Consider the following 14,951-nt stretch of genomic DNA (forward strand, 5'->3'; position numbering starts at 1 on the left):
TATTCTTTGTTTTCCTGCAAGTTAAAAAAGGCAGCGTTCACCTGACTGTTTTTTTTTTTTAAATGGAGTTTTGGATGACACCCAAGACAGCGTGGTTGGCACATGATTTAACATTTCAAAATCCCAAAAATATTTTTTAACATCCATTTTTTTATAATCTGGACATTTTCACATTCTCTCTGTAGACTGTTGGAGAGAGACAGCAGTTGGCAAAACAATCTCACCTCAAGATCCATTAAGCAGTGCTCTATAGCTTTTGATCTCACAATTTACCAATTTGTCATTAAATAATAGATAATTCTAATGTTTCTGAGCACATTAAAAGAGATCCCTTCCTTGTTTTCTTCAAAGCAACGTTGTGTAATGTCTGCCAGTGGGCAGGCACTGACAAACACATTTCCTTCCTCATTGCACAACATGATTGTCTGTCAGATTGGTTTAAAATGAGACGAGTTGAATATACTAAAGGTCCCCTTGGGGATAAATCTGATTCCCTCTGTCCATCCCCCTGACTTTTCATCCACCAATAGGTCAACTTTTCAACCTGTCCAATACTTTGGTTTATGATCAGAAGCATTGGCTGTGACTTATTCTTTTTATCCTCCCAAGTCAAAAGCCTAAAGTTAGTCGACTTGAAAAGTCTTGACTCGAGTCCAAGTGATGCGACTGAAGTCAAAACCTCAGCGCTGTGCTTTATAGGCCTTTTGAACAGGAGCATTTCTGTCACTGCAGGTAAACACAGGTGTAGTTAATTACATGAATTATGGCCCCGTTCCATTTAGGTGAGTCAGGGCCTCGGTAACGCTCCCTGGAATGTCTGGGACACACTATGTAGAATGGCAACGATTATTTTCAATTTGATCAATTACACCCGTTTCATTAAACTAGCATATGAAATGTCAAAATGGCTGCTGTGAAACGGGACTTTTAAACAGCAATGTGCATTCAGGTGGTGTGAAATCCTCTTTTAGATTTGTTTTGAATGCTCCTCGTACCTGGTTGAGTTCCCGGCCACAGATTGAAAAGGTTTCATTGCCGTCTTGAGCAGACAGCAGCTGAGAAACTGTGCACGGCAAAATCTGAAGAGTCGTCCTCTGTGGCGAGATCAGGGTGAAGGAATGCATTACAGTCTGAACACATTTTCTTTAGATCCTCCACGCGTATTATTTCAGTTATCAACAGAAGGTAGACACACACCTTTAATGTCCCCGATTTCTGGCTGGTCGTCCCGTCAGCGGGCTGACTGCAAGCTGTGTAACGTGAAAAAGACGCTCACCATTTTAAGACATAAAGGAGAAAGATAATGTTCTGTCTCTTTGTTGGGGGAAGATATCAACATTTGCTAACTTACCTTGATTGTACATGACAAAATGTATCCAGTACATAAACTACAATCAGGCTGGACGCACTAGGAGAATACAGCTAATTTAGCTAGCGCTCTTAACGATCAGGCCATCAGGTGAACTGAATTATAGCAATTACCTGATGCATTGCAGGGCCAGAAGACAATGAGCGGAGGAGGAAATGGACAGTTGTAAAGTCATTTGCGTGCTCCATTTCTTCAAGCAATTCAATTATTTGAATCCATTTTTATTAAAAAATCAATTCCAACAGTGACCGACAGGTATTCACACCACTTTTGATAAACTTCATTTAATCTCTTCAGAATATGTTACAATGACATAAGAGCAAAAATTGTTCATACAAAAAAGTGTAAGAAGACGTTGGCCGATTTATTGTCCGGCGTGACTCCAGGTGGTCTTCATCTAACACATTTTTTTTTTTTATGGTGGGAGTAGCCCTGATCCAGGACTCGTATTGGGCATCACAGTCCTGCGTCTATCTCCTGGAAATTAAGATATTTCAGAGGCCGAGAGGCCCATAAAGTTGATTACAGGAGGACAGCTGACCATCTGATCTGACTGAATGATTGGCAATCTTCTTAGTAACCGACAAGATGCAGAAATTAGGTTACACTGGTGCAAAGAAAGAAAAACTTTATTTTCTCCGCACCAAGGAAAGGCTGTAAAAACAAAAGAAATGGCAGCAGCTGTCTTCCACTGGTGGCCAGAAACTGTTACAGCAATATTACTGAAAACGTTTACTGGGTAAGCTGCCTCTCTATTCCATGCTGCACACCAACTGTGTTCAGCATGTACCATATATCATTAAAGTATAGTGCGGTTACAAGAAACCAACAGTTTCATACTATATGAAAATGATACTACGGCTGTCCTAAATTCATTTTACATTTTACTTCTAAACTGAAACGTCAGGCAGATATCAAAAGCAGTGCGGTGGCGCCGTGTATGCTGGTCCTGGATCAGGGCCGGTAACGTGGTGAGGTTTGGTTTATGTCCCGGTACCAGGCTTTGTATACCAGCTTTGCTTACACAAATTCACAAAAGATAAGCAAATTAGCAACACACAGTTATCACCAGAACACCCACAGTATTGACCTGCAAACATATTTCACATCTCTTCCATGAATGAACCCAGAAAGGTGAATTAAGAGCTGAAGAAAAAGAAATAGAATCCATCACAGCAAGTTACAAACAAAGTCCGGCTCTTGATAACAGAGCAGTCAAATGTACATCAACATTGTTCATCCTATACAGTATGTACACATGTGCAAAAGGAATACAACAAATCAAAGGGTGAAATCTCGAAATACCCCAGACGCAGTGTTTGTTTGGCAAACATCTCAAACCACACACAGGAAGCCAACCATCTCCCCCTCCCCCCCTTTCCTTGTCGAGAAGCGGAAGGAAGAAATCTGGCCGGAAATGACTCTACCCATCATTCTCTCTGCTCTGCTCAGAGCTCCGTGGATACGGGTGACCTACTTTGGGTCCAAACTTTGTCGCTCGCGAAAAAGAAAAACCACAAATACCACATTCTTGAGGGAAATTGTCCAAAGCAGCATGGACGCCCTGCAGTAGAGACGGGTTGTAATACTGATTTGTGGTATTGCTATTGGTATCGAAGCGCCCCGCCGAGTTGGTGAAACGCGGCGCGTTCTCAAGCACAACTTCTTTCTGCCAATCCTGTGTTTGAGTGCAATATCAATGAGGCCACCTCAGTGTCACAAAGAAAACCGGTGACTTTCAGAAATAAGGCAAATCTCAATCGCATCGTGACAGGAAGTTGAAGGCCATCTAGCCGGTAAATATTGGCAACAAGAGAAGAAAAAATGAATTTTTCCTATACAGTTAGAGCGCAAAGAAGCCAGGACTGGTTGGTTTTTACACGTTCCTGTAAAAATTAGTATAAGTGCACAAATTATGTATGACCTGAAAAGGCAAAAGGGGTCCCGAGCACGATCCTCTGCCAAGTGCTGCAACAACTTAATAGGCTTAGAATTAGCCTGTCGGAAGCATGAAGAAAGGGATTACTGTAAAATCCAGAGCCAAAGGAAAAGAGGAGCAGTGACACAGTGAGAGCAGATCAAGTTAAACACAACAGTATTATGTATCCCCCCCCCAGAAAAAAAGAAGCAGAGATCCTCTGGCTCACGGAGGATTGTGTGCGCTGGTGTCTTCTCTCGCTTCCTCCCTGAAGGTGAGAGACACCGCATGCATAAGTAGACTGTTGGCTGACATTGTGTTCGCTCGGTAAACAAATACCGACGCAGTTTATCACACCGAGTCCAGCCTCGCGGAGCTCCTCCTACAATGCAGCAGGTAGTTATGAGGAATAAATATAAACAACTCAATAAAAGTGCTTTCATTTAGACTCATTCAGGTCTAAATGGACTCAGACGTAAATATTCATGTCGCTGCAGCTCAACCTTCAGATAATTAAATTTATGTTTAAAGCAACATAGAGATTTGTCACTCCACCAAGTCTTTTGAACTTAGGCCGATGTGCGTTATTGTAGTGTGCTCGGTCGTTTGGATAATTCCGGTTATAACTTTGGTTTTGTTTTCACAGTTTGGGACATTATTTCTATCGGCTGTGATAACAATGGGGCACGAAGTGCGATCGGACAGGTTGTTAACAAGTAATCAGATTACCTTAACTGGTTTATTTGAAAATAAGTGCACCAGAAATGTTGGTAATAATCCCTCATTAGAAAACCCCCCAAAAAAATCTAAAGATCAAATCTTTCAAAAATTATCCAAACATTTAAAAACGTGTAGAGTCAGCATGTTTTCACATCTTACTCAGTGAATTAAATTTTTTCCAAACAGTTATCCTAGACGATTTTGATTATTAATATGAAAATAAGTTGAAATAAAGGGGGGGGGGGGGGGCGTGTCTGTAGTGAGCAGAAAGAGGAAAGATCAGACCACAAGCACCTGCTGGCTGGTCGCTAACTGATAAAATGTTGCCCGCCCATAATACCAACAAAGAAAAAGTTATCTTCAGGCCTGTTGTTTGTTTCCCCTCAGACTATAAAAACTCATCTACAAACTCAGTAGATGTTTGTCTACAAATACCACCATGCTGTATGTTTTACCTGAGCATTCAGGGCATGCCTGCATTTAACGCCAACAACAGAATCGAATCTTGCCGTAGATATGAATGCTGGCTGAAATCAGTTTGCAAGTCACGGTTCTGTCAAAGCCTGCCAACACTCGACACATGGACATGATTGTGTCTTAACGTCGGCCCTTTGGATAACCGTACGCTGCAGCGATCACAGGATAATGTCTCATATTGCATTTAGGAACAAATTAGCACCGAGTCCAGGGTGGCATTTGTAGACAAACCGTCTCGGTTTCACTTTTGACTTTCTCTTCTCATTGAATCCGGAACTTTTGGGGTCATTTTAGCTCTTCCAGCACGCTCGAGTGATTCTGTGAGGAGGAAGAGGAAGCTGTGATGTGATTAGCCTGAGACTAAGCTGCAGCTTGGAGCAGCGGCGGCAGCAGCAGCAGCGGCGGTGGGTGTCGCACCTCTCCCCTCCAGTATAAAAGACACAGCTAGCAGAGGACTGCATGTGCTCGGACAGTGAATGGAGTTAAGCCATGACACACACACACAACGACTATTCTAATTATTGTTCCCGAGTTTAAAAAAGACAAACAATAACCCCCTGTTACGTGATCTAGGTTAACAGTTGCTAATGAGATGTGTACAATGTCTCTGGTGCCGTGTGCTCGACCATCACGTGTCCCAGTCCAGCTCTCTGCAGGCGATGCGGACCAGCCGGAGCTCCAGTTCAAAGGCGTCGGGCCGCTCCTGAGGGTTGGCCGACAGCATCTCCCTGATCAGCTGCTTCATGTGGCTGTTCATGCTCTTTTTCCTGGCGGGGATCAGCAGCTCCATCTTGGGGTTCTCCAACAGGGCCTCCCCTAAGGGCACGATCTCCGAGCCCTGCTGCACGTAGCTCCCCAGCAGCTCCTTCTGAGTCTCCACGTCCACGAAGGTGATGCGCTCCACCATGGCCCAGATGATCACCCCCAGGGCGAAGATGTCCGCTTTGGCCGTGTAGTGGCCCTCCCAGACCTCCGGGGCCATGTAGAAGTCCGTTCCGCACGCCGTGGACAGGAAGCACTTGTTGACGCTGGCCGGCTCCTCCGGGTTGAGCCCGGAGGTGGAGCACACCTTGCTCAGGCCGAAGTCGGCCACTTTGAGGGTGGGCTCGGACGAGCCGGCCGGAGTGCAGGCCTGGGAGATGAGGATGTTGTCCGGTTTGAGGTCGCGGTGGATGATCTGGTTGCGGTGCAGGAAGGCCAGGGCGCTGCCCAGCTGCAGCATGAAGCTGGTGTTGGTCTTGCGGCTGGGCTTGCGGGACAGCAGGTAGGCGTTCATGTCGCCGCCGTCGCAGAAGTCCATGACGAACCACAGGTAGTAGGCACAGCATGGGTCGAATGTGATCTCGCCCTTCAGAGACGTCTCCACCAGCTGCATGCGGAGAAAGAAAAACTTAAAGTCAACATGCTGCCTCTACATGCTGAACGTGTTGGTTTGCTGGCATCAGAATGTTTTGCTTTAATTACTGTGGCCATAAATATTATAGTAAACTGTATTATCATTGTCACGCTTTGCTGAAATACAACCTATAGGGATGTCAGTCTCGGTTAATTTTGCTTTCGAATAAAAGAGACTCTTTCCCTTTAAAAAACAATACTGAAGTCCAAATAAAAAGTGCATCCACAGCTCCCTGTGTTTGCTCGGGAAGCTTGATGTGTGTTTTGTTTTAAGAGCATAAGTAGCAGATTGTTAATGCTGCATCCAGGTTTTCCCTTCTCTGCGACGTCTGACACCTACTTTGAAGCACTATCCGTTTAGAGGTTTTGTGTTGCACATCTTGCCTTTGACTTTCACTTTGCTGAAGTTTATTGCCGCATTTCGATCAGGTCATTAAGATCGGTGGTCTCTGTCTGAACAGCTCAAATGGTTGGAAGCTTCAGCATCCGAGTTAAATGAACCGACAACAAATAATTCTCCAATAGAATTCCTCAAACCTAATAAACTCTGAACTTTGTTGAACGCTGCAAAGGTATCGACATGAAATACTCTTAAAAGAAGGTTGTAAAATGTTAAGAAAATAAAAAAGAAAGCTATTGAGCAAGCTGTGTGACATCTGTATCCACTGGAAATAAAAACTAATCTGAGCATTAGCTCAAACCACAACAGACAACGCTGCAACAAGCAGAACCAGATAGATGACATCACTTAGGTCTGGTGTAGCTGATATGATTATTGCTACAGTGTGAACCAATGTCACTCATAACTTAACAAGCAAGGTTGTTCTGGCTTTGTATTCATAACACGTTTTCCTCACCGTCCTTTATTAAACCAAAGCAGTGAGAGAGGCCTCTCATCTTTTATACCGGCTGCAGGAAGTCATTTAATCTCACTTTTTGACAGCGGACCACGAACCTGTGAGGCTCCATCCATCTCACATTACATTAAGATTAAACGGGATGCGTTTCTGCAATTTGATAGATGGCGTTTTGTATCAAGACACTGAAAGGCTGCAGGTTTGTAACAGAGAAATGTAGATGATCAACGGCTGCATTTGTAGGAAAATGTCGGCGTGCTTGCGGCAAAGACTTTTCATTTGGAAAGTTTGAACAAGTTAAAATAATGCTAGAAGTCGACGCAGCAGTTAAAACGGAAACTCAGATGAAGAGTTAAGTTGATGGGAGTTAAAGCGCCAACCTCTATCCCTCCATGTTTACATTGAAAACAATGGAAGCGGTCATGACCGATATCTGAAAGCACCTTTCAGATTATTTCGCACATCAATATTTATTTTATGTTTCCTCATGAATACTTTCTCACAACACATGAATATTCCAACATTTCTTTTGTGTTTTTTCATCACTCCTCTGGTGCGTAAAGGCCTTAAGCGACGATGAAGGGAGATGAAATATCAATTGAGTTGAGGAGTTGATGTGTAACCACTGAAAGCAGTTGAAACGTACATTGTAGAGTCAGAGAAGAATGCAGTTGAAATGTCAGTTGAAGAGAAAGACGTGTTTGCACTTTGAATAGTTGAAGTAGATGAACTGTCAGCTGAAGAGAAAAAATCAGTTAAAGTGTCAGCTGAGGCTCAACCCCACATTGAGGCTTCCGATGCCAACTGCTTTACAAATGCTCTGAATGTGTGTAATAGACCATTCCCAGTGTAAACCCTGCTGTAAACAAATGGCTGCAAATTGTTCGACATGCCAGGAGCCAAAGAATCCACCCCCCCCCCCAAAAAGAGAATAGATGCAAATTATCCCACAGTTGGTGCGGTCAGATAATTCCGCCCTATTATCATTTGTTCTTGTGTAAGCACGTACTGGAACATTACAGAGCAATAAAAAGGGATTCTGGGAAAGTGTCCAACGCTAGCGCTGCAGAAAACGGAGCGAGCGGTCTGACAATAGCCCCCGCGTGCCACTGAGAGGCTATAATCAGGCACCGGCAGAGCGCCTGTGTGCCCGCCGTCAGACAGCAGGGAGGCATTGCAACATGACAGGCTGCAGACAGGTTGACTAGGGAGGGGAGCCCCCCCCCCCCCCAACCTGACAACACGTTCATGTGACTGTGGGGGACATGGAGGCCAAAGTCGACACAGAGCCAACCAGAAAACTTCCAGTTCTTCTGCTAATGCTCATCGGCATCACGCAGAGGAATATATAAACCGCGGTTCAACTGTTTGTTCATTATTCCAAGCTCCAATATTTGTGCTGTTGATATTTTTGCTGTCTACATAATTGTAATCTCCACAATACAAGTTTACACAACAAACAGCTATGGCTTGCTGCTGATGACTCACTTTGAGCTACAGGCTGAATCACTGACATTTACATTTAACCTATTAGCTCTACATTGTCACAGAAAAAAAAAATCATCTTTGCCAACAGCAAGATGTCAACAGCGACGGATAGTGGATGGACAAACAGGCAAAATATATGTCAGAGGTTATCACGGTACACTTTGTCAATCAAAACGAGCTTCCAATTAATTACAAAACATATAGCGTTGGTCTATTTTAAAGACACCAGCAAGTGTTTGTCAAACGTCTGCTAACATGTCCCATTACAGCGGGTTGAGCATCTCTGTGACTTGTGGACAGGAATGTTTGGCCCTTTGTCTTGCCAACAGAGATTCCGACCACAGATATTAACAAGATCTGCTTTCGGCAGGCGTGTAAGCAAACAAACTTAGGTCTTAGGTAAGGCGGATAATAAGATGACATTAACTGATCTGATGGAGCCGATTTACTGTTACGGACACTTTAGAATTGAGGTTTATGGTAACGTTTGGGCCGCCAGCCGAGCTAAAGACAGATTCATTTTAACTAATCGTGATAGACTATGTACATTGGTTTCTGTCTCTGAGGTATCATGTGTTAATGCTCAGACACTATTCAATATTTTCCTAAAGCATGTGTTGGCAACATGGACAGCTGCAGGAGAGAGGTTTTGTCTGACACACTTATATGGAATCCAGATCTGGCATTTCTGCTCCCTGTAACTCTCCAGTACTTGACAGTCTGGTTATTCCTCCTTATTACAGAGCGGCAACTGCTGTGCGTCTATGCAAGCGTTAGTTTGTATCTATCATCTACCCTCGGCTTAGATTCCCTCTGTGACATTTCTTGCACACGACAATTCAAAGCAAAAGTCATAATCAATTGTCTTAGCTGGAAGACTTCTACTCTGAAGATGCAGCTTCATCGGTACAGTAACGGAAAAAAAAACATCAAACATTCAGTACTTGTCGGGCCACATTAAGGAAGTAATCAATATCCACTCACAGCCTAAATGCTGGGTGACGTTAACAATATTATTAAGCAAGTGTATGAACTCTGTTCCAGTGAATCCTGTCTCCTCACCTCCAGGTAGAGCGGGGAGCTGGAGCCATGGCTCATCCTCTGGGCCAGCTGGTCCCGCTGCAGGATGCACTCCTCCAGGTGGATGACGTTTGGGTGCTGGCTTTGGATGCTGCTGAGGGCCCAGAACTCCCGCAGTGCCAGCTCCACATTCTCTGGAGAGTGGCAGCGGATCTTCTTCACCGCCACCCGGGCCCCCGTGCGCTTCACTACCGCCTCATAGACCACGCCATAACTGCCACGCCCCACCTCCTGGATCAGCTCGTACTTCGGCTGGCTGCTTACCATCCTAGTCCTCACTGTGGACAAAGAACACTGGGTTAGTTCACTATTGACTGATCTCACACTGTAGGCTATGACTAGTTGTTTTACAAGACTTACAACATATTACAGTAAGTAAAAGCCACAACAATGACAACGACTTAATCCAAGTAACTCATGTTAGCTTCAGTCAAGATCTGGCTGTTGCTTACATCAGTCTCTTATGATATAGTTAAGTATAGCAGTCATAGTTCTGTTATTTGGGCATCACTTGTTAGCAAGCAGCCTCAAAGTATATTTGGCATTTCCCCCACAGTCTAGACTCCCCAAAACACCTTTGGAAGCCAACATTATTTTCCTTTTGCTCCCTCTTGTGGACCAGTAAACCTGACATCTGTCCCCAACCACAAAATACATTTCCTTTTTTCTGAATCAGTGAATTTCTCTTAAAATTCTGATACACGTTTCCTGGCCTTGTTATCAAACTCCTCATTACATCTAAATACTCCTCCTTAAGTTTTCATATAGGTGTTAGCTGCCAACAATGCCCACTTGATTGGCATGTTGGTGGTACTCTGATAGATAATTGACATGTGTTCTTGCTCCCTGAAGCATAAACAATATTTTTTTCCCCCCAAAATAAACACAACAGCATCCCTACTTGTGTCTCTTATTGTTACCTAATATGATGGGCGGAGCACATCACATAAGAACAGCAGCTACAGGAATCTCTCAACCACTAACACAACACATTGAGGGAGCCTACACACCACTCCTTCACCAACACGATCAGCACATTTACAGCACAGCATGTCCAACCACACCTCATTTTAGAGCCACGAAATGTACCACTGTGTTAAAGTGACACCAAGTTTCACAAACGGGTATCTGTTCCAGGGTTATTATGTTGCCTTGTCGAGGTGTTTATGACTGCATGTCACACCAACATGTGATTATCCCCCAGACATCGCTATGCCACCGAGGCCTGGTGCTGCAAAGAAGTTTACATTTCAAATGTGATTGTGTGGAAAAGGCTCACCTCCATCATCAGTGTCACTCATACTTGTGTCGTTACATAAACCTGATACACCTGTCAGAGCAGAAAATAGCATGGGGCTGCAAATACTGGTGCTTTTATAATCAGGTATTCTAATAAATTCAGCCTTAATGAAGATACTTAAGTACTTCTTAAAGAGTAGATGTGAGAGAAATTAGGGCCAGGCACCTTTACATTAGGGATGTTATTTTTATAGTTAATTAGATGAAATTATTTCAATGATTAATCAATTCATCATTTAGTGCAAGGTGACACGTACAAAGCCATTTAAGTTACAATGATATAATACAGAGAATAGCAGCACATATTCACGTCTGAAAAGCGGGAAAAAGATAATGTTATGTTTTATAAATAACTTAATCGCTGTCAATTTATTTCCTGCCGATTGACGGACTCATTGTACGGATTCAGCATTACTTTTAATGAAATAACTTGTTTTCATCGACACCAACATAGTATTGATAGTAATTAATATTGTTCATTTATAATTTCAATAGACTGTTATAACAGTAATAACAATACCCTTATAAAAAGATACATACGTGTTGGTTTGGCCAATTCAATGTATCAATGTCATATATATATATATGTCACATACTAATATCTGCTTGGCTAAATTAATGACGAGTGGGTCCTCATATTATATACAAGTAACCTTATTGAAACTATTTAAGTACTGTTTTCAATAACAAATTATAAGCAAAACAGCTGTTTACCAAACTGACGCACAACACAAGTTAGCAATGCAACAAAACTCAAAATTGCAAATCTAACATTGACAGTTCAAACTCACTCCAACACCAGCCTTCTACGTGGCTATTCAGTGGACAAATATCAAAACTTTAATGTTTATTAAAGATGAATGTAAATACACTTTGTCACTGTCAGATTTGGTGGTGAGAAACATGTCTGTGTGTGTTGACAGAGCTGTAGCCAGCTTGCTAAGTGGCTAATTAGGCATCCACTTGGCTGATTGGCTAACAGGCTAACAGCTAATGTGTCCAGGCCACCGACCGCTAACGATGTTGTCGGTGAGCTAACGTTAGCTAATCACGTTAACACCAGCTAACAAAGAGTCCAGCTCTCACCAGCACAGCCGACATATATGCAAGCTAGATGCAGACGTATAAATCCAAGCCTCATGCAAGTCTCTGACTCCTCAACTGTCCTAACGTCTGGGTCAATGCACAGTTTATTGTCCAGTGTGTGCGTATGTGTGTGCGCGCGCATGTGAGTGTGTTCCGTCAATAATTCAACCAGATTCCCTCTAAACACACCTGCGAGCCGAGCAGACGAGTAGCCACAGCAGACGAAGACAATGGTGTAAACGTAGAAGAAGAGGCTGCGGTTGTTGTACTGCAAGTTGTCATCTTTTCATTCTCACCTTCAAATCTTTTCCTCTGGGGTTCATTTGTTGTCTTCCTCACTCTCCCTGGCAGCCATTAGCGCCGCACACGTTCTCTGCTCGCACAGTCAAACCCAAGGAGGTTTGTCAAACACTGGACTACGTGAGAGCGTGCAGCTGCTGAGCAGAGTGCGTGCAGCGCAGAGGTGGACAGCTTCCGGTTAAAGCGTTTCAAAATAAAACTCCTGTGTGTGAATGAACAATAAAACATTCTGTGATCCAGTACAAAATACATACATATTTTCATAATGCACAAACATTAAATAATTAAGTAATATGGACCATATAAACAATGTTGGATTCAAATAAAGTAGCAAAAACTGCTAATAACACCCACATGTGGCACAGTGAACAATCACCATCACAGCTTTCGAATGTTTTATTTATTTTTAGAAATAATTATTGAGTAATGACCAAAGTGCAGTCTTAACTAATTAATCATATATATTATTATAATATAATAACTGTAAACGTCTCATTACAACAAACATAAGCCTATTCATTATATACTAAGTTGATGACAGGCCTTGTTACTGAATGACAAATTCTATTAACGATACACATTATTTCACATGTGCTTACTTTTACAGTTGCATAGCTATAATTGATCAATTTAATTGATCAGTTGTTTTTCCCCCTAAGGTGACAATGTCATACACTTTATTTTGAAGGGAAATAACAGCACTTTCCGGCCCTACCATTGGTAAAATGGCTAGTTTTATGAAGTTCCCCATATAATAGGCAACCAGTCAGTACAATGCGGAGGACCTCTGCGCTCCCCTTTCAAACCGAACTGTCACGAACAGGGGGACACAAGCACATGAACACCTGCACAGATCTATTCATGCTATTCTTCCTGACATTTTTGTTGAGATACTGGAATAGAAGTGTGATAAAAGTCTACAAATCTGTTCTGGCATTGTTTTCTGGTGTTCTTCAGGATGAAACCGAGGTGTAATTTCCTGAGCAGTAATTTGAGGCTGAGGAGTTTAACTTGTTATTATTAAATAGGTCTATAACTGTAAAATATCTGCATTCCTTCCTTGATGTTCCATCAGAGCAAGGCTATTTATTTGCGGATGCCAGGCACAATATCATACAAAGCACACTATTTCAATGCTACAATTCTAATTAAACTGATGCTTGATCATGAAAGTTCACTTTCAATCTTGAAAACAGTAACTTCGCCACAAAACAAAAATAACTCAGGGTCCATTTAGCTTTTTCTCAGAGCTTTCAACCGCCTCTTGTAGTCACATGGAGACAACTGAGCTATCGCAACAACAACAATTGAGAAACACCTCATCTAGCACCTTGAATTAAATACTTATGTTTTTGATTTAAAATCTTTTATCAGAAATCTGAATTTCTTCAGCATCTCTGGTATGCATTGCACAGAAGTTAGATTGATTATGAAATTTGTCAAAGAACTGATCAATACAACAATACACTAGTCGTGTTGGACCGAAATCAGAATCAGATTCCACACAATACGTATTATTTTGTTTACTGGTTCATACTGAATATTACCCTTTGTACTTACTGCTCAAAACAATATTTAAAATGTGAACCTGATATCATCAATGTCTCTCAAAAGCATGACAGGCATTAGCATAAAGTCTAGATACAGGAAACTGGTAGATGAAACACAAATGTTCTGTTAGATCTTTAATTACCTTTGTATTGCAGCACAATATATTTCAGTTGCAGGATGAACAATCAAGCATGGTGGGGAGATGATCCAAATGTAATACAAACTCAAACATCATGTTAAATAAGATTACAGTTTGTGTTCAGAACAACCTTGAGTATTGAGAAAAGGTGAAACTTAACCCCAAAATCAACATGAACATGCTCAATCCAAACATTCTTTATAATGCATGTTTATGGTGAGGGACTTTGGTATTGGAGCGGAGTTCCCAGAAAGACAGAAATGGTGGGTGTGTCTGCTCTGCAAAGTAAAGATATGGGTGTTTCTTCGTAGAAGAATGCAAGTGAACATCTTATTTGTGTATTTATCAGTTCTTCTGTGTCTCTCTATTTCCTGGAAACAAGGCTAAGACGTCATTAAAAAGCACCACTTTAGATCTCTTGTTATATTGGCAGCAACAATGGGCATAAAGATACCAGAAAGAAATTGTAGAGTATTGTTCTATGAGGTAGCACACATTACACTAAAAACAACATTTAAAAATACAATGTAATAAATACTTGTATGGACCACTTAATACACAAAAGATTTACAATACATACAAAACAGTTTTTTGGACATGCTGTTCTCAAGCTGTCCAAAATCACACCTGAGGTAGACTTGTATAGATTTTTGACAAGACGAGTTCTGTCTTGGTCACACATAAGAAGCAATACAAACAACAACAAAACAACAAAACACTGGGACTTAGGCTAAATTAGAGTGTTATACATGGTAGATTAGACCCCATTGTGCTGCAGCACGGTGAACTCAAGCACATAATATAGGCGTAATGATCATTAATCATGATCAATACTGATGCCTTTGAACATCCTCTGTGCTGTGAAATCCCTGGGCTCAGTCGCCGGTCCCCTTCTACATGAAACAGCTAATCTATTATTCTACTCATTATCATGCTGACACATCATGAACATTATATTAATACAGTGTGGAGAAAAAAAAACACTAGATGTATACAATTTTTAAAAAACAGCTGTTTCCTGAAGCAGCTAGCTACAGGAACCATTAGCCTAGCTGATTTTTAAAATACACCTACCAACATCTATAAAGTTCACTAATTTACAGAATTATGTCCTTATATAACATAATATAACATGTTACCTAATGAGTTTTATAAATGCTGGTGGGCATTTTCTTCAACTTTGGACACAGACAAGCTGGCCGTTTCCCCTTGCTTCCAAGCTTGATGCTAAGCTAGGCTAAACCCATCTTGGCTCCAGCTGCGTATAGGCCT

At 42.0% G+C, this 14,951-nt stretch overlaps 1 protein-coding gene across 2 annotated transcripts; it reads right to left on the reverse strand.

Annotated features, from left to right (window-relative positions):
* Nucleotides 1-1,617: 1,617 nt before the first annotated feature.
* Nucleotides 1,618-12,076, reverse strand: pdik1l (PDLIM1 interacting kinase 1 like). Of its 2 annotated transcripts, none has more exons than XM_079175777.1 (3): nucleotides 11,986-12,076; nucleotides 9,287-9,582; nucleotides 1,618-5,853 (listed from the first exon to the last, which is right to left on the reverse strand). In XM_079175777.1, the coding sequence occupies exons 2-3, from the start codon at nucleotides 9,569-9,571 to the stop codon at nucleotides 5,113-5,115; spliced, it is 1,026 nt and encodes a 341-aa protein (XP_079031903.1). In that variant the 5' UTR covers nucleotides 9,572-9,582; nucleotides 11,986-12,076; the 3' UTR covers nucleotides 1,618-5,112. The 2 variants fall into 2 exon arrangements, with proteins under 2 accessions (XP_079031903.1, XP_079031904.1); XM_079175778.1 differs by having other exon boundaries at nucleotides 11,879-12,032.
* Nucleotides 12,077-14,951: the final 2,875 nt, after the last annotated feature.

The sequence above is a fragment of the Pholis gunnellus genome (genome assembly GCF_910591455.1).
Source record: "Pholis gunnellus genome assembly, chromosome: 16".
NCBI lineage: Eukaryota > Metazoa > Chordata > Actinopteri > Perciformes > Pholidae > Pholis > Pholis gunnellus.